A 26,059-nucleotide genomic window follows, 5' to 3' on the forward strand; every position below is an offset into this window, starting at 1 on the left:
TAGCCCTGTAATTTTTAACTTTCAAGTATTTATCTACTCTTCTTTTGAATGTTACTGTTGAATCTGCTTCCCTGCCCTTTTAGACAGTGCGTTTCAAATCATCACAGCTTACTGCCTTAAAAAAAGGTCAGTGAGTCTCCTCCACAATTTGTTACCTGGGGAGAGTATTTTGGGCTGTATCACATTTGGTTGGAAGTGCTGATGGAGACAGGTCTCACTGTGGGGGAGTGGGGGAGGTGTTATCATTTAAATCTGCCTTGTTACAACATTGTAGGGTGCACGTTAACAAAGGGTCAAATACTGTTCTGTAAGGAACAATATTATGCGATGGTAATGTTAAAACTGAGGAGCTGATCAGAAAGTCATTTCAGTTTACAAAGTGCTGTCTGTTCATAGTGAAAGAGACTGAGTGTGACACTAACTTCATCCCGAGAGCTGGCGAATGTGTACAGTTTGAACAGGGTATGCATGATCAGTGTACAGCTAGCTGATATAGAACCAGCACAGTTTGCATACATACCATGAACTTTTACAAGGAAACGGGTTTTTATTACCATGCTTCAGATAATTTAAAGAAAGCTGTACTCTAGTGGGCTAACTTTTTATAGTTTTTAAATTACTCGCACCTCTGATGAAGTATGACGCAGTATCACGCCTGGATTACACTGAAGGCATGCTGGGTGTTCTTCCATTCTGTTCTGGTGGTTCTGGTTTAGTTTGGTGTAGAGCAGGAACGTGAAAAGCACATACTCTTGGTGTTTGATGTTTTTGTTTTATTTTTAGCAAATGCGTCGCTCAGGTAACAAGGAAGAGAACAAACGGATCCTCATGGACCTGGATGTGGTACTGAAAAGTCATGACTGTCCTTACATTGTGCAGTGTTACGGGACCTTCATCACCAATGTAAGTATATTCTCAGCTCATCTTTCTCATTATATTATAATTCCCAGCACTATGACTGCACGAGTTGCTCAGGGTGGTGTCCTAAGCCCAACCATCTACAGCTGCTTCATCAATGACCTTCTTCTTTCATAAGTTCAGAAGTGGGATGTTCGCTGATGATTGCGCATGTTCAGCACCATTCGTATCTCCTCAGATACTGAAGCAGTCCATGTCCAAATACAGCAAGACCTGGACAATATCCAGGCTTGGGCTGACAAGTGGCAAGTAACATTCGTGCCACACAAGTGCCAGGCAATGACCATCTCCAACAAGAGAGAATCTAACCATCGCCCCTTCACATTCAATGGCATTACCATCGCTGAATCTCCCACTATCAACTTCCTGGGGGGGGGGGTTACCATTGACCGGAAACTGAACTGGACCAGCCATATAAACATTGTGGCTACAAGAGCAGGTCAGAAGCTAGGAATCCTGCGGCGAGTAACTCACCTCCTGACTCCCCAAAGCCTGTCCACCATCTACAAGACATAAGTCAGGAGTGTGATGGAATACTCTCCATTTGCCTGGATGAGTGCAGCTCCCGCAACATTCAAGAAGCTTAACACCATCCAGGACAAAGCAGCCCACTTGATTGGCACCCCATCCACAAACATTCACTCCCTCCACCACTGATGCACAGTAGCAGCAGTGTGTTCCATCTACAAGATGCACTGCAGGAACCCACCAAGGCTCCTTAGACAGCACCTTCCAAACCCACGACTGCTACCATCTAGAAGGACAAGGGGAGCAGACGCCTGGGAACACCACCACCTGGAAGTTCCCCTCCAAGCCACTCGCCATCCTGACTTGAAAATACATCGCTGTTTCTTCACTGTCACTGGGTCAAAATCCTGGAACTCCCTTCCTAACACACTATGGGTGTACCTACAACATATAACTGCAGCGGTTAAAGAAGGCAGTTCACCACCACCTTCTCAAGGACAGTTAGGGATGGGCAATAAATGCTGCCCTAGCCAGCGATGCCCACGTCCCATGAATGAATTTTTTAAAAATGACCAGGAAGGGGGAGTACACATGGGCCAATGCTTGTAAACCTCCCACAGCAAATTTATTCCACTCTGTTTTACATCCCGGGGGAAGCTGAAGAGCTCAGTCGGGCCCTCCTTCTGCTTGGGTGGGGAAATTGGAAGGCTTGGGTCATCTAAGGCCATGCTCACTGGTGTACTAGAGCTCAACTGGGGGTCAGTTGCCTGCCCATCACCCACGCTGGATGTGGCATATGGTACAATAGACCAAGAGGAGGCCAGCAGCAGCATGGAAACCTTCTAAGTATCATCAATAGGTCGGATGGTTTGGAATCCAATCTGCACCTTCGAGATCAGCAAATTTTAAACATAGAAGGTATGATTTTGTTAATTAAATGGCATTTTTCTAATTATCTGTCATGAATATGTCATGTTGAAAACAAGCATACATGGTAATCAACCCCCGTGCAGTGTATTTGAGAAGGAGTTGTTCGCTTCCTCTTTCTATCTTTCTCACCCCATAGAAATTGGTTCTTGCTCTACTACAGAGAAAGGAGCTAGCTGTTTGGTGAGTATCTGATAAGTGAGTTAGTTCTATTCTATTCCTAAGGTTTAAAATAGTACGCAATTTGGTGGTAAAGTTAATAAAATATATAAGAAAGCAACACAAATAAGAGATTAATATAATTAAGTAATTATTTAAAATACATTAAGGATGGCAGGAAAGGTGATATATCATGGCTGTTGCATGTGGGAGCTCCTGGATAACATTGTGATCCAGGTCAAACACGTCTGCAGTAAGTGTTTGCAGCTTGAGGAGCTTCAGCTCAGAGTCACTGAGCTGGAGGCTGAGCTGCAGACACTGCGGCACATCAGGGAGGGGGAAAGTTACCTGGATGCTTTATACCAGGAAGCAGTCGCACCGCTTAGGCTAGGGTCTTCTGATTTGGTCAGTGGCCAGGGACAGGAGGGTGTGACTGCGAGTGTGAGGCAGATAAGGGGACCAGAGGGCAGGAGTTCAGGAGTGTGAGCCTCTGCAATTGTCCGACAAGTTTGAGGTTTTCTCAGCTTGTTTGGGTGAGAGCAGGGGCTGCAGGGTGGATGAACAAACTGACCATGACACTGTGGTACAGGAAGCCATTCAAGTGGGGGGAGCAAAAAGGAATGTAGTGGGAGTAGGGGACAGTGTAGTAAGGGGGATTGACACTGTTCTCTGTAGCAAAGAGCGAGAGTGCAGATGGCTTTGTTGCCTGCCCAGTGCTAGGGTTTGGGAAATCTGCTCAGGGCCGGAGAGGAACTTGTGGTGGGAGACTACTTTCCCTGTAGTAGAACAAGAACCAACTTCTATGGGGTGAGAAAGATAAAAGAGGAAACGAACAACTCCATCCCCCCCTTCATCGAACCCCCCTCTCACCAAACTCCAAGTCTTCACAGGCATGTTGGAACAAATGGCCTCCTGTGCTGTGTGATGCTATGATTCTGCATTCTCCATCTTGGAAGTGTACCGAAGTAGTAAAATTTAAGATGCTGATGTCCTCTGCACAGCAACGTGACACATACTCAGCAAGTGGTCTCTCTAGAGTGATCGTGGTCCATGTAGATACCAACGACATAGGCGGGATGAGGAAGGAGGTTCTGCATATTCAGTATGACGAACTTGGCACCAAATTAAGAAGCAGAACCTCAAAGGTAATAATTTCTGGATTATTACCCGAGCCACTTGCAAATTGGCATAGGACAAATAAGATTAGAGAAATGAATGCGTGTCTCAAAGATTGTCATGGGAGAAGTAGGTTCCAGTTTGTGGGGCACTGGCACCAGTATTGGGGAAAGTGGGATCTGTACCATTGGGACGGTCTACATCTGAACTGTGCTGGGGCTGGTGTCCTCGTGAGCCGCCTAACTAGGGAAGTAGAGAAGGTTTTAAACCGAATAGTGGGGACAAGGGATCAAATTTGGGAAGATGTGGTAAACCGAAGAGTAAAGACAAGGCAAGAGAGAAAGGTATTAATGTGGGAAATGATAAACAGACTGTGACAGGAAGGGACAGAGAGTACAAATCTAAGAGTAAATCAGCAAATAAAGGCTAGACACTACAAAAATAATACAAGGACATAAGTAAATACTCTGTATCAAAATGTACATAGCATTCGAAACAAAACAGATGAACTGATAGCGCAAACAGAAATAAACAAGTGCGATCTCATAGCCATTACAGAGACATGGCTACAGGATGACGTAAGATTGGGACCTGAATATTGAAAGGTACGTGTCATTTAGGAAGAAAAGGAAGTTAGGAAAAGGTGGAGGGGTGGCACTGTTAATTAATGATGGGATCACATTAGAGAGGGATGATTTAAGTTCAGGAAACCAGGATATAGAAGCGGTTTGGGTTGAGATGAGGAATAATAAAGGCAAGAAGTCACTTATGGGAGTGGTGTACAGGCCCCCTAACTGTAACTACACAGTAGGACAGAGTATAAAAGAAAAGATAATGGGAGCTTGCCAGAAAGGTACAGCAATAATCATGGGGGATTTTAATTTACATATAGACTGGAGAAATTAGATGGGCAAAGGTAGCGAAGATGAGTTCATAGAATGTTTTCGGGATAGTTTCTTAGAACAGCACGTTCTGGAGCCAACCAGAGAACAGGCTATACTAGACCTGGTATTGAGATAGGATTAATTGATAACCTCCTAGTGAAGGCACCCCTAGGTAGCAGTAATATGATTGAATTTTACATTCATTTGGAGGGAGAAAGGAATGTGTCCAAGACTAGTATTTTAAACTTAAATAAGGACAATTCTGAGAGCATGAAAGCAGAGCTAGCTAAAGTGAACTGGCAAATGAGGTTATGGGATATGTCAATAGAGGTTCAATGCCAGACATTTAAAGGGATATTTCAGAATACACAGAATATATACATTCCAGTGAGAAAGAAAAATTCCAAGGGGAGGGCCCACCATCCGTGGTTAACTAAAAAAGTTAAAGACAGTATCAAACTTAAAGAAAAAGCATATAATTACGCAAAGACAGGTGGCAGGTCAGAAGATTGGAAAGAATATAAAGAACAGCAAAGAATGACAAAGTTTAATAAGGAGGGAAAGATTAGAGTATGAGAGAAAGCTAGCTAGTAACATAAAGACAGATAGTAAGAGTTTCTATAGATATTTAAATAAGAAAAGATTTAACAAAGCGAGCATTGGTCCTTTGGAAAGTGCGTCTGAGGAATTGCTAATGGAAAATAATGGATGGTGGATGAATTAAACAGGTATTTTGCTTCGGTCTTCACTAAGAGGACACAAGTAACATCCCGGAAATAGCTGTAAGTCAGGAAATGGTAGGGAGGGATGAACTCGGGAAAATTACAATCACCGGGGAAGTGGTGTTGAGAAAATTGTTTGGGCTGCGGGCTGACAAATCCCCAGGTCCAGATGGACTTCACCCTCCGGTCTATAAAGAAGTGGCTAGTGAGATAGTTGATGCTATGAGATAATTTTTCAAAATTCCCTAGATTTGGGGAATGTTCTATTAGATTGGAAAATAGCAAATATATCTCCTTTATTCAAAAATGGGCACAGAAAGCAGGAAACTATAGGCCAGTTAGCTTAACATCTGTCTTAGGGAAAATGTTAGAAGCTATTATTAAAGATGTTATTGCAGGGCACTTAGAAAAAATTCAAGGCAATCAGGCAGAGTCAACATGGTTTTGTGAAAGGAAAATCATGTTTAACCAATTTATTGGAAGTTCTTTGAAGGAGTCACATATGCTGTGGATAAAGGAGAACCGGTGGATGTGCTGTACTTAGATTTCCAGAAGGAATTTCATAAAGTGCCATATCAAAGGTTATTGCAGAAAATAAAAGCTGGTGGTGTAGGGGGTAACATATTGGCATGGATAGAAGATTGGCTAGTTAATAGGAAGCAGAGAGTTGGCATTAATGGGTCTTTTTCTGGTTGGCAGGATGTGATGAGTGGTGTGCCACAGGGATCAATGCTGGGGCCTCAACTTTTTACAATTTATAAAAAATGACTTGGAAGAAGGGACCGAAGGAATGGTTGCTAAATTTGCTGACGACACAAAGATAGGTAGGAAAGTAAATTGTGAAGAGGAGGTAAGATGCTACAAAGTGACATAGGTTAAGTGAGTGGGCAAAGATCTGGCAAATGGAGTATAATGTGGGCAAATGTGAAATCATTCATTTTGGCAGGAAGAATAAAAAAGATTATCTAAATGGTGAGAGATTGCAGAGCTCTGAGATTAAAGGGATCTGGGTGTCCTAGTGCATGAATCACAGAAGGTTAGTGTGCAGGTACAGCAGGGAATTAGGAAAGCTAATAGAATGGTATTGTTTATTGTGAGAGGAATTGATTACAGAAGTAGGGAGGTTATGCTTCAGTTGTACAGAGCATTGGTAAGACCACATCTGGAGCATTGTGTACAGTACTGGTCTCATTTAAAGAAAGATGTAAATGTGTTAGAAGCAGTTCAGAGAAGGTTTACTAGACTAATACCAGGAATGGGTGGGTGTCTTATGAGGAAAATCTGGAGAGGTTTGCTTGTATCTACTGGAGTTTAGAAGGGTAAGAAGCGACTTAATTGAAACCTTTAAGATCCTGAGGGGTCTTGACAGGGTGGATGTGGAGAGGATGTTTCTTCTTATGGGAGAATCTAGAACTAGGGGTCTCTATTTAAAAACAAGGGGTCACTCATTTAAGACCAAGATGAGAATTTTTTTCTCTGAAGGTTGTGAGTCTTTGGAGCTCTCTTGCTCAAAAGGTGGTGGAAGCAAAGTCTTTGAACATTTTTAAAGCAGAGCTAGATAGAGTCTTGATTAACAAGGGGATGAAAGGTTATCAGGGTAGGCAGTAATGTGCGGTTGAGGTTACATTCATATCAGCCATGATCTTGTTGAATAGTGGAGCAGTCTTGAGGGGCCAAGTGGCCTACTCCTGCTTTTAATTCGTATGTTCGTATGCTGCTTCTTTGCCCTTTCCCCATAATTTTGAAAACTCTTCCAGTTAATGTTTATATCCAATTTCCTTTTGAAAGTTTCATTGTTTCTGCTTCCACCAGCCTTTCAAACACTGTAATCCAGATTTATCTTCTCATCTCGCCTCTCGCACTTTTGCCATTCGCCTTCAATCTGTGTCATCGGTTACTGACCCAGCTGCCAGTGGAACCAGTTTCTCCTTATTTACTGTATCCAAACCTTTCATGATCTTAACACCTTTATTGAGGCTCCCCTTAATCTTCTTGGCTCTAAATTGAGCCACCCCAACTTTTCTAGCCTCACCACAAAACTGAAGTTCCAGATCACTGGCATCATTCCAATAAATCTGCACTTTCTGTAAGCCTATGAGATGTAGGAGCAGAAGTAGACCATTCAGCACATTGAGTCTGCTCCGCCATTCAATGAGATCATTGCTGATCTGATCATCCTCAATTCTATTTTCCTGCCTTTTCCCCATAACCCTTAATTGCCTTGCTGATTAAAAATCTGTCCATCTCAGCCTTGAATATACTTAACAACCCAGCCTCTATAGCCTCCTGCGGTAAGGAATCCCACAGATTCACCACCCTCTGAGAGAAGAAATTCCTCCTCATCTCTGTCTTAGGCCCACTTTCCTAAAGTGTGGTCTCTAAATTGGATACAATACTTCAGCTGGGGCCTAGTGATTTTTAAAGATTTAGCATCACTTCCTTGTTTTTGTGCTATATGTCTTGTTACAATCCTTGGCCAGACCCGGGACATGGGGAAAGATCCGGTTAGGGACCAATAACATCCTGTTTAAAGTAGATAAAGGTTGAGATTCAAGACATCTGCTTTTAGAATAATGCCACAAGAGATTCCACTAGTTTTGAGCAAAGAGTAACAAACTTTACCATACAAGTTTAGAAAGATGAAACAACATACAATATGTATCTTATACTCTAACATTCAGGGGAAGTATGAGGTACATGTGAATTGACAGATGAACTATGGTCGAACACACCATGCTATAGAGTAAATGACAGATGCAACCAAGGCAGAGTCCATAGATTTCTCACGAACCCACCCAGAATCACCAAGTCAAAGAATCTCATTGAAACGTTGACTCACGAGGAATTCCTAGCTTCACCTTTAAAAATCTCTCTTTGGAATCCTCTCCTAAGGTTGCTGCCACTCAGACATCTTTAACAATGGCCCACCTCACAGGGTTTCCATCTCGCCTTCTGAGATTCCTTCTCCCTGGATTCCAGGGTACACCCATTTGCTTACAAGCCCACTTTCAGATCTGTGGCCATGCCAAGCAGAACACCACTGCTCTAAAGGGTCACCTTTGCCCCAATAGCCCTCTTTACTCAAAGTTTGTTCTGGGCAACCCTTTCTTTAGCTTAACTGGGACCTGTTTCTGTCCCTTTTGTCTTTGTGACACTTAGCTGGCAGATTGCCTCAAACTCTCTGCCTCAAGAAGAGTTGTTGACTGAACCTTTAACAGATCTGGGGACCTATCAAAGCATTCCCAGATGGTCCCACCCTTGTTACTAGGCGGGAACCAATATAACAAGCATTGGAACATCCTGTACCTTGTTTGTTACAATCTCCACAGACTGCTAATTTAGCATCCAGGGACACAAAGGTCAATGATTTCATAGCAGTCTCTATTTCTAAAGTCAAAGATCCAAGCTAAATATAAATGCATTTTTAAAAGCTTTCTCAAAGCATCCTGTCACTTACAAAGATTTGCGTGCGTACAGCTCCAGGAATCTCTATTCCTGCACCTCTTTTTAAAATTGTTTATTAGTGAAAAATGAAGACATGCTGTCAAAGCTTTTCATCTTGCACACGTCTGTTCTGATGAGTACAAGATGAAAAACTTCATGTCTCTCTTTTCAGCAATGCTCTAGTTCTGTACTGCCAGGTGACCCTTTTTAAAGTTGTACCATTTAGTTCATATTGCTTCCCCTCTTGCTTCCTACCAAAATGCAGCACATCAAATATTCCTGTATTAAATTTTATCTGCCATGTGTCTGTATCTAACTCAATTGCAAACTTCTACTCCCACCAAAATAAACCCAATCCCTCACATAAAGGCAAGCACGTAACACATCTCCCTGCTCCTTGGGAGAGGATAGAATATTTTCCCAGATTTGGAGCCTCAAGTCTGCCTGTCTGCCTGAGAAAGTGAAAGGGAAAGTGTATGAGACACTGAGAGAGACAAATAAGGAAAGAAATAGAGGGACATGCAGGGTGCCAGGCACACGCACACACGCACACACACACACAGAAAACAAATGGAGGGACATGCAGGGTGCCAGGCACACGCACACACACACACACACACACACACACACAGAGCAAATGGAGGGACATGCAGGGTGCCAGGCACACACACACACACACACACACACACACAGAGCAAATGGAGGGACATGCAGGGTGCCAGGCACACGCACACACACACACACACACACACAGCAAATGGAGGGACATGCAGGGTGCCAGGCACACGCACACACACACACACACACAGCAAATGGAGGGACATGCAGGGTGCCAGGCACACACACACACACAGAGGAAGAACACTCAATGGACACTGAAAGACAGAGACGGGTAGAGTGCACGAGAAGCATGTTGAAAGTAAGTGGAATACTTAGAGAAGAAATACTAACAGGAGAAATGTATACAAAATGAAACGGGAGCCATAGACAAACCCATGTACGGAGATACCAACCTGAAAAAGGAGGGACAGAGAGCGAGGCAAAGATTTTAATGATGGAAATGTGCAGATTTATAGTCATGGAGAGAGAGAGTTCGTTTTCTAAATTTTACCTGGGTAATTACATGACTTACAGCATAGAAACCAAACCATTTACCCAACTCGTCCATGTCAGTGAATATGCTCCACAAATGCCTCATCCACCCCCCTATCTAGTCATCTGTCAGCTGTGGCTCAGTTGGTAGCACTCTTGCCTCTAGGGTGGAAGGTTGTGGTTTCAAACCCCACTCCAGGACTTGAATGCAACTATCTAGGCTGACATTCCAGTGCAGTACTGAGGGCTGCTGCACTATCGGAGGTGCTGACTTTGAAATGAGACACTAAACTGAGGCCCTCTCTGCACACTCAAGTGGATGTAAAAGATCCCATGACACTGTTTCAAAGAAGAGCAAGGGCTCAATGTCCTGACCAATATTTCTCCCTCAGTCAACATGGCAAAAAACAAATCACAGCTCATTATTATATCGCAACAATTTCAGAAGGCACTTCATTGGCTGTAAAATGCTTGAGACATCTGGCGATCATGAAAGATGCTATTTAAATGCAAGTCTTTCTTTTCTCTCAGCATTACCCTCTACAGCCTGCTTCCTTAAGTGTTTAATAGCTTTCCCTTAAATGCATCAGCAACTCCTTGTAATGGTGAGTTCCGTATTCTAACCACTCTCTCTGAGTAGAGAAGTTTCTCCTGAATTCCATATTGGATTTCTTGGTTAATATAATACTTTATGATTCATAATTTTGGTTTCCCTACAAATGCAAGCATCTTCTCTAAATCCAACCAATCAAACCCCTTCATGATTTTAAATGCCTCTTTTAAAAAATTCTTTCAAGGGATGTGAGCCTCACCGGCAAGGCCACCATTTGTTGCCCATCACGGCTTGCCCTTGACAAGGTGGTGGTGGTGGGGTGGCTTCTTGAACCACTGCAGTTCATGAGGAATAGGTACATCCACAGTGCTGTTAGAAAGGGGATTTCCTGATTTTTGGCACAATGACAGTGAAAGAATGGTGATACAGTTCCAAGTCAGGATGGTGTGTGGCTTGGAAGGGAACTTGCAGGTGGGGGTGGCCCCATGCATCCGCTGCCCTTGACCTTCTAGGTAGTGGAGGTCATGCGTTTGGAAAGTGCTGTCAAAGAAGCTTTGGCGAGTTGCTGCAGTGCATGTTGTAGATGGTAAACACTGCTGCTACTGCGATAATGGAGCGAGTGAATGTTTATTGTGGTGGATGGGTTGCTAATCAAGCAGGCTGCTTTATCCTGGATGGCTTTGAGCTTCTTGAGTGTTGTTGGAGCTGCACTCATCCAGACAAGTGGAGGTTATTCCATCACGCTCCTGACTTGTGCCTTGTAGGTGGTGGACAGTCAAGAAGTCAGTTACCAAAGAATTGCAAACCTCTGGCCAAATCTTGTAGCCCCAGTATTTATATGGCTGGTCCAATTCAGTTTCTGGCCATCAGTAACCCTGTGATGTTGAAGATAAGGGCTCAGCAATGGTAATGCTGTTGAATGTAAAGGAGCGATGATTAGATTCTCCCTTGTTGGAGATGGTCATTGCCTGACACTTGTGTGGCACAAATGTTACTTGCCACTTGTCAGCATAAGCCTGGATATTGTCCAGGTCTTGATGCATTTGAGCATGAACTGCTTCAGTATCTGAGGAGTCGCGAATGGTGCTGAACATTGTGCAATCATCAGTGAACATCCCCAATTCTGACCTTATGATGGAAGGAAGGTCATTGATGAAGCAGCTGAAGATGGTGGGGCCTAGGACACTGTTCTGAGGCACTCCTGTACTGATGTCCTGGGACTGAGGTGACTGGCCTCCAAAGACCACGACCATTTTCCTTTGCCCAAGATATTCCAACCATGGAGAGTTTTCCCCCACTTCAGTTTCTGGTCATCGGTAACTCCGTGATGTTGAAGATGAAGGATTCATTGATGGTGATGCCCAGCCTTGAGTTGTTAGACCTGTTCAAAATCTATCCCATTTAGCACAGTGGTAGTACCACACAGCATGATGGAGGGTATCCCTCAATGTGAAGACGAGACTTTGTCTCCACAAGGATTATGCGATGGTCACTCCAACCAATACTGTCATGGACAGATGCATCTGCGGCAGGCAGGTTGGTGAGGATGAGGAAGTTTTTCCCTCTGGTTGGTTCCCTCACCACCTGCTGCAGACCCAGTCCAGCAGCTATGTCCTTTAGGACTCGGCCAGCTCGGTCTGTGGTGGTGTTACCGAGTCACTGTTGGTGATGGACATTGAAGTCCCCCACATTGAGTAAATTCTGCACCATTGCTTCCTCCAAGTGGAGGAGCACTGATTCATCAGCTGAAGGGTGCGTTATGTGGTAATCAGCAGGGGGTTTCCTTGCCTGTGTTTGACCTGTTGCCATGAGGCTTCATAGGGACTGGAGTCGATGTTGAGGACTCCCAAGGAAACTTCCTCGCGACTGTATATCACTGTGTCGCCACCTCTGCTGTCTGTCCCGCTGGTGGGACAGGGCATACCCAGGGATGGTGATGGTGGTGGCTGGGACAAGATCTGTAAGGTATGATTCCGTGAGCATGACTGTGTCAGGCTGCTGCTTCACTAGTGTGTGAGACAGCTCTCCCAATTTTGGCACAAGCCCCCAGAAGTTAGTAAGGAGGACTTTGCACGCTGGACAGGGTGGGTTTGCTGTTGCCATTTCCAGGGTGCATAGGTCAATGCTGGGCGGCCCGTCCAGTTTCATTCCTTTTTGTGACTTTTTAGTGGTTTGGTGCAACTGAGTGGCTTGCTAGGCCATTTTAGAGAGCATTTAAGAGTCAGCCACATTGCTGTGGGTCTGGAGTCACATGTAGGCCAGACCGGGTGAAGACGACAGGTTTCCTTCTCTAAAGGACATCAGTGAACCAGATGGGTTTTTAACAACAACCGACAATGGTTTCATGGCCATCATTAGACTTTTAATTCCAAATTTTTATTGAATTCAAATTCCACCATCGGCCGTGGTGGGATTAAAACCTGGGTCCCCAGAGCCTTACCCTGGGTCTCTGGATTACCAGCCCAGTGACAATACCACTACGCCATCGCCTCCCCCATTACATCTACTGCATTACCCTTGTCTACTCTTTCTGTTTCTTCTTCGAAGATTCAGTAAGTTTGTTCAAGAGTGATGTTCCCTTTTGAAATCTGTTCTGGCTAGTCTTTTATCATATTTGTGTTTTCAACGTGTTTTCCTATTAACACCTGAAGGATTACCTTATTTTCCTGCCACCAGTGTTAAGTTAGCTGGTCCATATTGTACCTTGGACGTATTCTATCTCCTGTGCTAAATATCGGCCTGACTTCAGTTGTCCGCCACTATCCTCTTTGCTCCTGGTTTTTTCTATATGTATCTAACAATGTCACAGGAATTGAGGAGGTTGGGCTGTAATTGCTCTGCAGCAGGTGTTGTAGCTTCTCATGTCACGGGAGCATTGGGGCACTTTTCTCTACAGTAATTGGATTGCCAACAGGCCTCCACGGGGGAACTTATGAGATATTATAAACTCTTTTTTGAAAGTGAAACACGGGAGAGAGGATGCTTACCATAGCTGTTGCTGTCCAAACTGGCGCCCTCCCCAAAAACAGCCCCAACAGAAATGCACAAGCTGCAACTGCATGTGTTCAAAAATAACACTGACTTAAGATAAAACCTAAGTATGTAAGGGTGTTGAGATATTGTGTTGTGACCCAGACTTCTATCCTTCATTATGCAGACTGACGTGTTCATTGCCATGGAACTGATGGGCACTTGTGCTGAGAAGCTGAAGAAACGGATTCAGGGGCCTATTCCGGAAAGAATTCTTGGCAAAATGACTGTCGCGGTGAGTAAGGTTTGAGAAGGGAAGCAGTCGGCTGCTTAAGAACATAAGAAACTGGAGCAGGAACAGGCTATTTAGCCCTTGGAGCCCCCTCCGCCATTCATGAAACCATGCCTGACCTTCTGCTTCAACACCACATACCTGTACTTTTGACCTTTAAGTGCTTCACCACAAGTTGAAGAAAAATTGAATGTTTGGAAATGCAGTCTCTGTTATCATGCAGAGGTGAATTGCATGGTCAGTTTGTACATGTCAGGATCCAGTAAACACAGTGAATGATTTTTTTGTGGTGCTTGAGGAAGGAGTATTTGCCTGGTCACTGAACACCCTCTCCAAATAGTGCATGGGGTCTCTATGTCCACCTGAGAAGGCAGACAGGGCCTGGGCTCAACCTTTCACCTTAGTTTTATATGTCACTCCCTCAGTACTGCACTGCAGTGACATCTTAGATTTTGGGCATAAGTTTATATGGTGGCTAGAACCCATCGAGGCGAGATAGCCACTAACCGAGCTATGCTGAGTTTACATGCACTAAAGAAACGTCTTGAGTATTTTTAGGAAAATCCCCAAACCAACAGGAGCAGAGAGAAAACAACCAGGTTTGGAATCCCAATCCTACCTCTGAGAACCTGTTACCTCGTGAATGAGGTATCTGGACCATGGACTTGTCAGGAATTCTAACAAGAATTGTTCTGATATCAGTGGCACAGGAGGGATTTGGACACTCATGCTGCTATTGAGGACTAATACCATCCCATTGATATTACGGCCAGATGTGGGACTGTAACAATGTTGATCTGTTTTATTACTGTTTCCTGTTTATAGTACAATGCTATTGTCAGCTGTGGGACTGGGTAACACTCCAGTAATCATTTCAGTAATGTTCAGATCCTTTACTCTTGCTGTTGCTTTGGGGGGAAATGTCTAGTTCGTGCTCAACACCTTCCCCAGGATGACACCAGGACACAGATTCAGGACTGTGTGGAATTGCTGTCACGCCAAGCAGCAGCACAAGTTCATGTCAGGTTTCCATTTGGAAATAAAGAGCAGTCTATCTTCATACAGCGTACAGAGTGCTCAGTTTGTGAGCTCAGGTTTTGGCTAGGAAGCAGAAATCAACTTGGTAGAATACAATCTCAGGATAGTGGGTCAATCATTCAAGACTGAGATGAGGAGAGATTTCTTCACTCAGATGGCAGTGAATCTTTGGAATTCCCCATCCAGAGGGCTGTGGATGCTCCATCATTGAGTACATTTAAGAGTGAGATTGACACAGTTTTGGTCACTCAGGGAATGAAGGGATTTGGTAAGTGGGTAATAAAGTGGAGTTGACGCAGATAATCAGGCACGATTGTATTGAATGGGGCCGAATGGTTTACCCCTGTTCCTGTTCCTTATGTTAAAGTAAAACACTGGAAGAATAAACAGCGGTGATGCTGAGTGCATTGATGTTTCTACTTAGCCAACGTCAATAAGTGAACCCAATTTAGTACTATGCCTGTACTTAATTTAAACAGATTGTCAAAGCTCTCTTCTACCTGAAGGAAAAGCATGGTGTAATTCACAGAGATGTCAAACCCTCAAATATTCTACTGGACGAGCGGGGTCAAATCAAACTGTGTGATTTTGGGATCAGCGGGAGGCTGGTGGACTCGAAAGCGAAGACGAGGAGTGCTGGATGTGCAGCATACATGGCGGTAAGTGCCCTTCAGTGCAGAGACGAGAGATATCTGTGTAATTCACAGTGCAGTGAGGGGGGATATCTGTGTGATTCACAGTGCAGTGAGGGGGGATATCTGTGTAATTCACAGTGCAGTGAGGGGGGATATCTGTGTAATTCCAAGTGTAGTGAGGGGGGATATCTGTAATTCACAGTGCAGAGGGAGTACATCTGTGTGATTCACAGTGCAGAGAAGGGGGAATATCTGTATCTCAGAACAGAGATGGGAGATATCTGTGTAATTCGCAGTGCAAAGATGGGGGATGTGAAGAGAAAAAGATTGATGAAGACAAATGTAGATCCCTTACAGTCTGAAACAGGGGAATTTATAATGGAGAACAAAGAAATGGCTGACCAACTAAATACATACTTTGGTTCTGTCTTCACAAAGAAGGACACAAATAACATACCAGAAATGTTGGGGAACACAGGGTTTAGTGAGAGGGGAGAACTGAAAGAAATCAGTATTAGTAGGGAAATGGCGTTGGAGAAATTAATGGGATTGAAGGCCGATAAATCCCCAGGGCCTGATAATCTACATCCCAGAGTACTTAAGGAAGTGGCCCTAGAAATAGTGGATGCATTGGTGGTCATCTTTCGAGATTCTATAGACTCTGGAACAGTTCCTACAGATTGGAGGGTAGTTAATGTAACCCCACTATTTAAAAAGGGAGGTAGAGAGAAAACAGGGAATTATAGACCAGTCAGCCTGATGTCGGTGGTGGGGAAAATTCAAGTCCATTATAAAAGATTTAATAGCTGAGCACGTGGAAAACAGTGGCAGAATCGGACAGAGTCAGCATGGATTTACGAAAGGGAAATCATGCTTGACAAATCTACTGGAATTTTTCAAGGCTGTAACTAGCAGAGCTGATGAGGGGGGGAGACAGTGGATGTGGTTTATTTGGACTTTCAGAAGGCTTTTGACAAAGTCCCACATAAGAGATTAGCATGTAAAATTAACGCACATGGGATTGGGGGTAGTGTATTGAGGTGGATAGAAAACTGGTTGGCAGACAGGAAACAAAGAGTGGGAATAAATGGGTCTTTTTCCGAATGGCAGGCAGTGACTATAGGGGTACCGCAGGGATCAGTGCTGGGACCCCAGCTATTCACAATATATATTAATGATCTAGATGAGACTAGGAAGCTCTGAGGAACAAAGGGACCTTGGCGTGTGTATCCATAGATCTCTGAAGGCGGAGGGGCATGTTAGTGGGGTGGTGAAAAAGGCATATGGGACACTTGCCTTTATCAATCGAGGCATAGATTACAAAAGTAGGGAGGTCATGTTGGAGTTGTATAGAACCTTGGTGAGGCCACAGCTGGAGTACTGTGTGCAGTTCTGATCGCCACATTATAGGAAGGATGTGATTGCACTGGAGGGGATGCAGAGGAGATTCACCAGGATATTGCCTGGGATGAAATATTTCAGTTATGAAGAGAGGTTGGATAGACTTGGGTTGTTTTTGTTGGAACAGAGAAGACTGAGGGGCGACCTGATCGAGGTGTACAAGATTATGAAGGGCATGGACTGGGAGCGGCTATTCCCCTTAGTTGAAGGGTCAGTCACAAGGGGACATAAGTTCAAGGTGCGGGGCAGGAGGTTTAGGGGGGATGTGAGGAAAAACTTTTTTACCCAGAGGGTGGTGACAGTCTGGAATGCACTGCCTGGGAAAGTGGTGGAGGCGGGTTGCCTCACATCCTTTAACAAGTACCTGGATGAGCACTTGGCACGTCATAACATTTAAGGCTATGGGCCAAGTGCTGGTAAATGGGATTAGGTAGGTAGGTCAGGTGTTTCTCATGTGTCGGTGCAGATTCGATGGGCCGAAGGGCCTCTTCTGCACTGTGATTCTGTGAGGGAGCTAAATGTAATATCTCCAAATTTGCAGATGACACAAAGCTGGGTGGGAGAGTGAGATGTGAGGAGGATGCAGAGATGCTTCAGTGTGATTTGGACAAGCTGAGTGAGTGGGCAGATGCATGGTAGATGCAGTATAATGTGGATAAATGAGAGGTTATCCAGTTTGGTAGCAAAAACAGGAAGGCAGATTATTATCTGAATGGCTATAAATTGAGAGAGGGGAATGTGCAAGGAGACCTGGGTGTCCTCATACACCAGTTGTTGAAGGTAAGCATGCAGGTGCAGCAGGCGGTAAAGAAGACAAATGGTATGTTGGCCTTCATAGCGAGAGGATTCGAGTACAGGAACAGGGGTGTCTTGCTGCAATTATACAGGGCCTCGGTGAGACCACACCTGGAATATTGTGTGCAGTTTTGGTCTCCTTATCTGAGGAAGGATGTTCTTGCTATAGAGGGAGTGCAGCGAAGGTTTACCAGACTGATTCCTGGGATGGCGGGACTGACATATGAGGAGAGATTGAGTCGGTTAGGATTATATTCGCTGGAGTTCAGAAGAATGAGGGGGGATCTCATAGAAACCTATAAAATTCTAACAGGACTAGACAGGGTAGATGCAGGAAGGATGTTCCCGATGGTGGGGGAGTCCAGAACCAGGGGTCACAGTCTGAGGATACGGGGTAGACCATTTAGGACAGAGATGAGGAGAAATTTCTTCACCCAGAGAGTGGTGAGCCTGTGGAATTCACTACTACAGAAAGTAGTTCAGGCCAAAACATTGTATGTTTTCAAGAAGGAGTTAGATATAGCTCTTGGAGCGAAAGGGATCAAAGGATATAGGGAGAAAGCGGGAGCAGGTTATTGAGTTGGATGATCAGCCATGATCATAATGAATGGCGGAGCAGGCTCGAAGGGCCGAATGGCCTACTCCTGCTCCTAGTTTCTATGTTTCTGTGATATCTGTGTTATTCACAGTGCTTCGAGGGGCAATACCTGTCTATGTCGCAGTGTGGAGAGGGGAATATCTGTGTAATTCACAGTACGGAAAAGGGGGATATCTGTGTAATTCACAGTACGGAGAAGGGGGATATCTGTGTAATTCACAGTGCAGTGAGGGGGATATCTGTGTAATTCACAGTGTGGAGAGCGGGGAATATCTGTGTTTGTCACAGAACTGAGGGGTGGGGATATTGGTGTAAATCACAGTGTGGAGCCGAGGGTATTTGTGTATCTCAGATCAGAGAGCGGGGTCATCAGTGTTATTCACAATGAGCAGTGGGCGATATATGTGTATCTCTCAGTACAGAGGGGTGGGATCTCGGTGTAAATCACAGTGTAGAGTGGCGGGATATCAGTGTATCTCACGGAACAGAGAAGGGGGTGATATCTATCTATATTGCAGTATGGCGAGGGGAAACACCTGGCTGTCTCACTGGACAGGTTGCACTTCAAAGGGTTGAGACCAGAGTCCTTGATGGGGAGGGGTTTGCTCATGGTGATGGAGACGCTTTAAACAATTTGTCAGGGAGATAGAAACCGCAATGTAGCGTTTAGAAAGGAGTAATAAAGTGCGCAAAATATTGGGTGAGACAAATAGCACTAGAGGAAAAAATAGCAAGGTATTAGGTGATGCCAGAATAAGATGGAATATAATGAGGTCTAAATTAGGTTTACAGTGCATGTATGTACGCACAAAGTGTGGTAATTAAGCTGGTGAGCTGCTTGCATAGACAGCCACATTAGAATGTGATGTTGTGATGATAACAGAGACCTTGCTCAGTGAAAGGCAGAACGGGGTACTAAATATTTCTGTGTTCTGGAACAATAAGGGAGGATTGAAAGGAGAGTTGGCAGTATTGTTTAAGGAGAATATACAGTGCTAGAGAGAGAGAGAGGATGTTGTGGAGGGGTCAAGGACATAATCTATTTGCTTAGAGTTAAGAAACAATAGAGGCACCATTACACCACTGGGTGTATTCTATAGATCGCCAATCAGTGGGAAAGATATAGAGGAGCCAATTTGCAGGGAAGTTGCGGAGAGATGCTAGTACAATAGAGTAATGATAATGGGGGACTTCAATTACTCTAATATAGACTTGGATAGTAATAGTGTAAAGGGCGGAGAGGGAAAAGAGTTTGTGAAATGTGTTTGAGGGAATTTTCTACATCAGTGTTTCTGACACAACAAAGGAAAGAGGCATTGCTAGATCTGATTCTGTGAAATGAGGTGGGTCAAGTGGATCAAGTGTCAGTGGGGGTACATTTAGGAAACAGTAATCATAAAATCATAAGATTTAGATTAGCTGTGGAAAAGGGCTAGGATTAATCCAGAGTAAAAATACTTAACCAACAGTTTCAGTGGGCTGGGAACGGAATAGTCAGCAAAACTGTAACGGCTGCCTTTAAGGAGATGGTTCAGGTACTGTTGATGTACATTCCCACGCGATGGAAAGGTAGAACATCTAAAGTTGGATCTCCCTGGGTGTTGAAAGAGATAGGGTGTTTTTGACAGATGTCAGGTTGATAATAGCGTGAGAACCAGGCTGAATATAGAAAGTTCCAGAGAGGAAGTGAAAATAGGAATTAAGAGGGGCAAGGTGTAGGCTGTTAGGCTTGAGAGCCTGAATAGCCTACTCCTGTTTGTATGCAAAGAGGAGAGTCTAAGAGGAGACTAGCAGCTAAAATGTATAGAAGACTTTTTTCTCTTCTAGGTATTAAAAGGGTAGTAATAGGAAGAATGGAGCCATTTAGGGACCAAACAGGAGACATGGAGGCAGAAGACATGGCTGAGGTACTAAATGAGTACTTTGCAAGTGTCTTTATCAAGGAAGAAGATGCTGTCAAAGTCATAGTGAAAGAGGAGGTGGTTGAGATACTGAATGGGCTGAAAGTTGCCAGAGGAGGTATTAGAAAGATTGGCTGTACTTAACATTGATAAGTCACCAGAACTGGATAGGATGCACCCGAGAATGCTGAAGGAAGAGAGATGGAAATTGCCCAGGCACTGACCATAATCTTCCAATCCTCCTCAAGGTATGGGGGATGGTGTCAGAGAATTGGAGAATTGCAAACGTTACACCTAAATCACTTGGATACGTTGGGATTAATTAAGTAAAGCCAGCACAGATTTGTTATGTTTCACAAACCTGATTGAATATTTTGATGGTGAGGTGACGAGTGGCTTGGTGAGGGTAATGCAGTTGATGTGTTGTATAGACTACCAAAAGGCGTATGATAAAGTGCCAAATAATAGACTTGTTAGCAAAGTTAAAGCCAATGAAATAAAAGGGACAGTAGCCACATGGATATGAAGTTGGCCAAAGAACAGGAAACAGAGAGTGAGCACATGTTTTTCAGGCTGGAGGAAGGTATATCGTGGGGTTCCCCAGGAGTTGGTATTAGACCACTGCTTTTCCTGATGTATACTAATGATCTAGACTTGGGTGTGCAGAACACAATTTCAAAAATTTGCAGATGGCACAAAAATTGGAAGTATTGTGAACTGTGAGGAGGATAGTGATAAACTTCAGGAGGATATAGTCAGGTTAGTGGAATGGGTAGACATGGGGCAGATGAAATTTAACACACAAATGCAAAGTGGAACATTTTGATCAGGAGCATGAGGAGAGGTGATATGAAATAATGAATATAATTCTAAAGGGGGTACAGTGACAGAGGGAGCTGATCAAACCATTGAAGGTACAAGTAAAATACTGTGGATGCTGGAAATCTGAAATAAAAACAGAAAATGCTGGAAAACCTCAGCAGCTCTGGCGACATCTGTGGAGAGAGAAACAGAGTTAACGTTTCGAGTCTGTATTACCCTTCTTCAGAGCTAAAGAAGAAGCGTCATACAGACTCAGCGTTAACTCTGTTTGTCCCTCCATAGATGCTGTCGGGCCTGCTGAGTTTTTGCAGCTTTTTCTGTTTTTAAATCATTGAAGGTGGCAGACCGGATGGGGCAGTGGGATTCTGAGCTTTATACATGGAGGCACGGAGTAAAAAAGCCAAGGAGGCAATGGTGAACCTTTATAAAAGACTGCTGCAGCCTCAACTGGAGTATTGTGTCCAATTCTGGGCACTTGGAAAAGCTTTAGAGAGGGTTCAGAGAAGATTTACGAGAATAGTTTCAGGGATGAGGGACTTCCGTTACATGGATAGATAGCAGAAGCTGAGACTGTTCTCCTTAGAGATGTGACATTTGAGAGGAGATTTGATAAAGGTGTTCCAAATCATGTAGGGTCTGAAGTTGGAGAGGATCAGTTCCCATTGGTGGAAGAGTTGAGAACCAGAGCACACTGATTGAAGGCGTGTGGCAAAACGGCCAGAGGTCATGTGGAAAAATCTTTTTATGCAGTGAGAGGTTAGGATTTGGAACGCACTTTCTGAAAGTGTGCTGGAGACAGACTCAACAGTGTCTTTCAAAAGGGGTTTGGATAAGTATCTGAAGGGAAAAAATGGCAGGGCTATGGGGAAAAGGCAGGGAGTGGCATTAGCTAAATTGCACTTGCAGAGAAGCCTGCACAGACTCGAGTGTCCAAGCGGCCACCCGTATTGTAACTATTCTATGATTTTGCAGTGCAGAGAGGGGAGAATATCTGTGTATCCTACAGTGCAGAGGGTGGGGTGGTAGTGCGGGGGAGGTATTCAGTCCAGTACTGGTCATTGCTCAGTTACAAACATGCCTGCATAGTTCCAATATTTTGATGGGGGACATGGGGTGCACTGGCACAGCAAAGTATCTAAACTGCGTCAGTGTGAGTGGGGCAGTACAGTGTCAGGGCAAGGGGGATTGTCACACACAGACTGGGGCACTGCAAAGACTCATGATAAAGAGCTGGGTGTATGAAGTCGTCAGCAGGTTACCCTTCCATGTATTGAGTTGCTTATTCCCTCTTTGTCCACAGCCTGAACGGATAGACCCCCCTGATCCCACCAAGCCTGATTATGATATCAGAGCAGACGTCTGGAGCCTGGGCATTTCACTGGTAAGGAAAGAACTGTTTGCAATTAAACATCCAAGCCTCTTTCTATAGGACTGCAGCAATACTGAGATTCTAATTGTACCAATGGTGTACTCGTACACTCACTGATACTGTAACTATAGGGTAATGGTGCAGTCACTCATTTCACCAGTGACAGTCACTAATATTCTCTAACTGCAGTGACATAGTCACGAATATCCTCACTAACTGCAGTGACATAGTCACTATTATCCTCACTAACTGCAGTGACATAGTCACTATTATCCTCACTAACTGCAGTGACATAGTCACTATTATCCTCACTAACTGCAGTGACATAGTCACTATTATCCTCACTAACTGCAGTGACATAGCCACTATTATCCTCACTAACTGCAGTGACATAGTCACTATTATCCTCACTAACTGCAGTGACATAGTCACTATTATCCTCACTAACTACAGTGACATAGTCACTATTATCCTCACTAACTGCAGTGCACTGACACAGTCACTAATTGGCATCTGTCATCGTTACAACTATTTGCCAGATCAGCTTTGTATAGTTTAAACTTTAAGGACGGTTTGTGATTTGCATTTGAAATTGCTGCATTTGCAGTGGAGTAAGTCCTATTCCTGTGCAGTCAGGTGGAGAGAGAGGTGAACTTTGAGCATTACGCCGTGCAGTAGGTGACTCTAACCCAGCTGTGTGACTGCCTGCAGGTCGAACTCGCCACGGGACAGTTTCCATATAAAAATTGTAAAACAGACTTTGAGGTTTTAACAAAGGTGCTGCAGGAAGATCCTCCTCTGCTCCCTCAAAGCATGGGCTTCTCAATGGACTTTCAGTCATTTGTTAAAGATTGGTGAGTAAAACCTGGGAACATTTTATGATGCGAATGTATTGCAAAAAAGTGATTGTTTGAATTTTAATTTTTGTTAAAAGAATTGATCATTTTTCTGCATATTCCTGACTTAAAGGAGAGAAGCATGCCTCCATTTAATTAATGTAAGGATTTTATGCACAGTGGTCGTTAGAACATATAAAGAAAGACACCCAAATGTCTCAAAGTGTTTTACAGTCAATGAAGTACTTTGTAATGCAGTCACTTCTGTAGTCTAGGAAATATGGCAGCCATTTTCACCACACACACTCCCTCAGACAGCAATGTGATGATGACCAGATGATCTGTTTTTTGTGGTATTGGATGAGGGATACATATTGGCCAGGACACCAGGGATAACTCCCCTGCTGGTCTTTGAAGCAGTGCCATGGGATCGTGTACAGCAATCCGACCATTAAAGTTTCATCTGAAAAATGGCACCTCCAACAGTGCAGCACTCCCCTCAGTACTGCACTTGAGCATTAGCCTTGATTTTTATGTTCAAGTCCTGGAGTTGAACCCGGAATCTTCTGACTCAGAGGCAAGAGCGCTACTAGCTGAGCCAGACCTGGCATTGAATGCACATGCACTCTTTCAAGCTGGAGTTGAACCAGCAATCTAAGATTTCAAGGGTGAGCCCTGGTGAATTATGTTATTTTGCAAACCAGTATTAAGTAGATGGTGCACAGGAACAAGCTGAATCATTTGTCAGTGGGAATTTGAACCAGGAAGATTTTATGGATGGGCTAAGCTAATTTTCAAACAATTAGCTGCCATCAGCCCTTTGCACTGGAAGAAACAGATGCGTCATCGACACCGCTAGGTGGCCACACAGGGACCAGTACAATGACTGCAGTGACCTTTTTTTTTCAAGTACTAGCTTAGGAAAAGTTCTTCCTTTGTGGACCCCACTCTGGACCAACCCGTTTGTCTCTACTTCATAATCTTTGTTGGTTTGCTGCCCCGTCCCGAGTTTCTCCTAGAGATATCCTCTCTCCTTTCCTCCCTCAGCCTCTGCACGAAGTGACTTCTCACCCATGATAATTTCAGTCTCCATCTCAATTTCCCCTGCCCTCTAAACTCACAGCCTTCCCATGCTCCTCCAAACTTCTCCCTCCACATAAACTCTTTGGTCTATATTCCCAACTGCCCCCTTAACCATACCATCTCCTGTGGCTTCTCTGCACTGGTGAGCCCAACCATTTTCTAGTATTCTTACCACCCAGATTCCCCAAGCCCTTCCTTCTGTATCTGCCTCTGAAAAAAGTCTTCTCCAAGTAATTTAGAACTTCACTTTAATGCTCTATGTCCAACTTTTAACCCTCCATTTGCTATGATACCTCTGCTGTTATTGATTTCTCAGCCACTCCTTGAACTCCACCCTTGAAGCCTTCGTCTCCAGTAAAGACTTCTCCATCTCCTACCCCTGTCAGTGCCACTGCTGTCGTCTCATTTTAAAAAAAAGAATTCATTCATGGGATGTGGCCGTCGCTGGTTAGACCAGCATTTATTGCCCATCCCTAATTGCCCTTGAGAAGGTGATGGTGAGCTGCCTTCTTGAACCGCTGCAGTCCATGTGGTGTAGGTACACCCACAGTGCTGTGAGAGAGGGAGTTCCAGGATATTGGCCCAGCGACAGTGAAGGAACGGCGATATGGCTTGGAGGGGAACTTCCAGGTGGCGTTGTTCCCATGTGTTTGCTGCCCTTGTTTTTCTTCACTCGCTCAAGTCCAAGGGGCAGAGACTTGAGTGTATCTAGTACACACATGCCCTAACTATCCATTTCCAGCCCTCACACTAACTGGACCACATTAAGCTGCACCCTCACCCTCGTTTAACAAAACTATCCATAATTTTTGGCTCATCTTGGGGAGCAAAGAAAACTCTTGGCTTCTTTCTCCAATACCGACCATCTCTTTAAACCCCTTCATGGATCCTTTTTCACTAAAGTAGAAACTATTTATTCAGCTGACTTGGTGCTTTCCCCACCCTGGCTTTCCCATGACCAATAAACCCAAGCCTCCCCTGCAAGCCTTCCTCACCTCAACTCTTAACTGCTCCCATTCTCCACATGACCCCTCCAAGCTCATTTTCTCCACGAGACTCTGCCTCCATGAACCCCCATTTCCAGTTAAACTGCTAACCACCTCTGAGCCAGGAGCTCCGGATTCGAGTGCACCCCAGGACATGATGCTCACAGAAGGTGTGCTCACATCATGGCCAAACAGGTTGATTATCAACCTGTAAATCCTTCTGATAGCCTATGGCAGGTGGTAAGAGCAGGAGAGTCTCCTGGTCAGACAGGACCATGTGGTAGCTGCAGCACAACAGCCTCCCTGGGTTAAAAGACTCCACTCGCAAACCCTTCCACGGGCTGTGCTCCATAGTAAATGTCCTCCTCGCTGCGAAGGACTGTTAGAGAGAGAGAGAGAGAGTTAAACTGCTGACCACCCAAGCTAGCTGGTGTGAATGGTTTCCGCTCCTCTGGTAATTGTCCTCCTACCTATCAAAAGCGTTATCATTACTTCTTTCCTCAAAAAGCTACCCTCAACCACTCTGCCCCATTTCTACTCATCCTCTCCTCTCACGTCCTCAAACATGATCACCTTTCCCAAAATTCCTGTTTGAGTCCCTATAATCTCAGGAGGTAAGGCCCTTATTTACATATTGAATGAGGCTGCCTATTTAGGATTTTGGCTGTGTTCCAGTTTTAACATTGGCGAGGTTTCCCCCTCAAACCGGTCAGCCAATCCAATGCTGGGAAATTGAGTCCTGATGTAACGTCACTGAGCTGAAATGTTAACTCTTTCTATCTCCACAGATGTGCCTGACATGCTGAGTGTTTTCAACATTCATGGTTTTTATTTCAGATCTCCAGCATTTACTGTGTTTTGGTTTTGTATATAGCTTTCTATTCTATTATCTACCTGGTTAATAACTAAGGTAAATAGTTGAGGCCCCAACACTGATTTCTTTGGGACACCAGTAGTCACATCTTGGCAATTAGAGTGCTCACCCATTATCTCTAATCTCTGTCTCCTGTTGCTTAGCCAATTTCCTCACCAGGTCAATCATGTGCCTTC

General features: G+C 44.3%; 1 protein-coding gene across 2 annotated transcripts in view; it reads left to right on the forward strand.

The window, feature by feature from the left end:
• map2k7 (mitogen-activated protein kinase kinase 7) overlaps window positions 1-26,059 on the forward strand; it is a 106,409-nt gene that overhangs the window by 59,223 nt on the left and 21,127 nt on the right. For both annotated transcript variants that reach the window (XM_078531117.1, XM_078531118.1), the window contains 5 exons: window positions 784-903; window positions 13,441-13,548; window positions 15,063-15,242; window positions 22,036-22,116; window positions 22,816-22,958. In XM_078531117.1, the coding sequence (XP_078387243.1) occupies window positions 784-903; window positions 13,441-13,548; window positions 15,063-15,242; window positions 22,036-22,116; window positions 22,816-22,958 (632 nt within the window). The remainder of the gene's footprint in view (window positions 1-783; window positions 904-13,440; window positions 13,549-15,062; window positions 15,243-22,035; window positions 22,117-22,815; window positions 22,959-26,059) is intronic.

This window comes from Cetorhinus maximus, chromosome 28 (assembly GCF_964194155.1).
Source record: "Cetorhinus maximus chromosome 28, sCetMax3.hap1.1, whole genome shotgun sequence".
Taxonomy (NCBI): domain Eukaryota; kingdom Metazoa; phylum Chordata; class Chondrichthyes; order Lamniformes; family Cetorhinidae; genus Cetorhinus; species Cetorhinus maximus.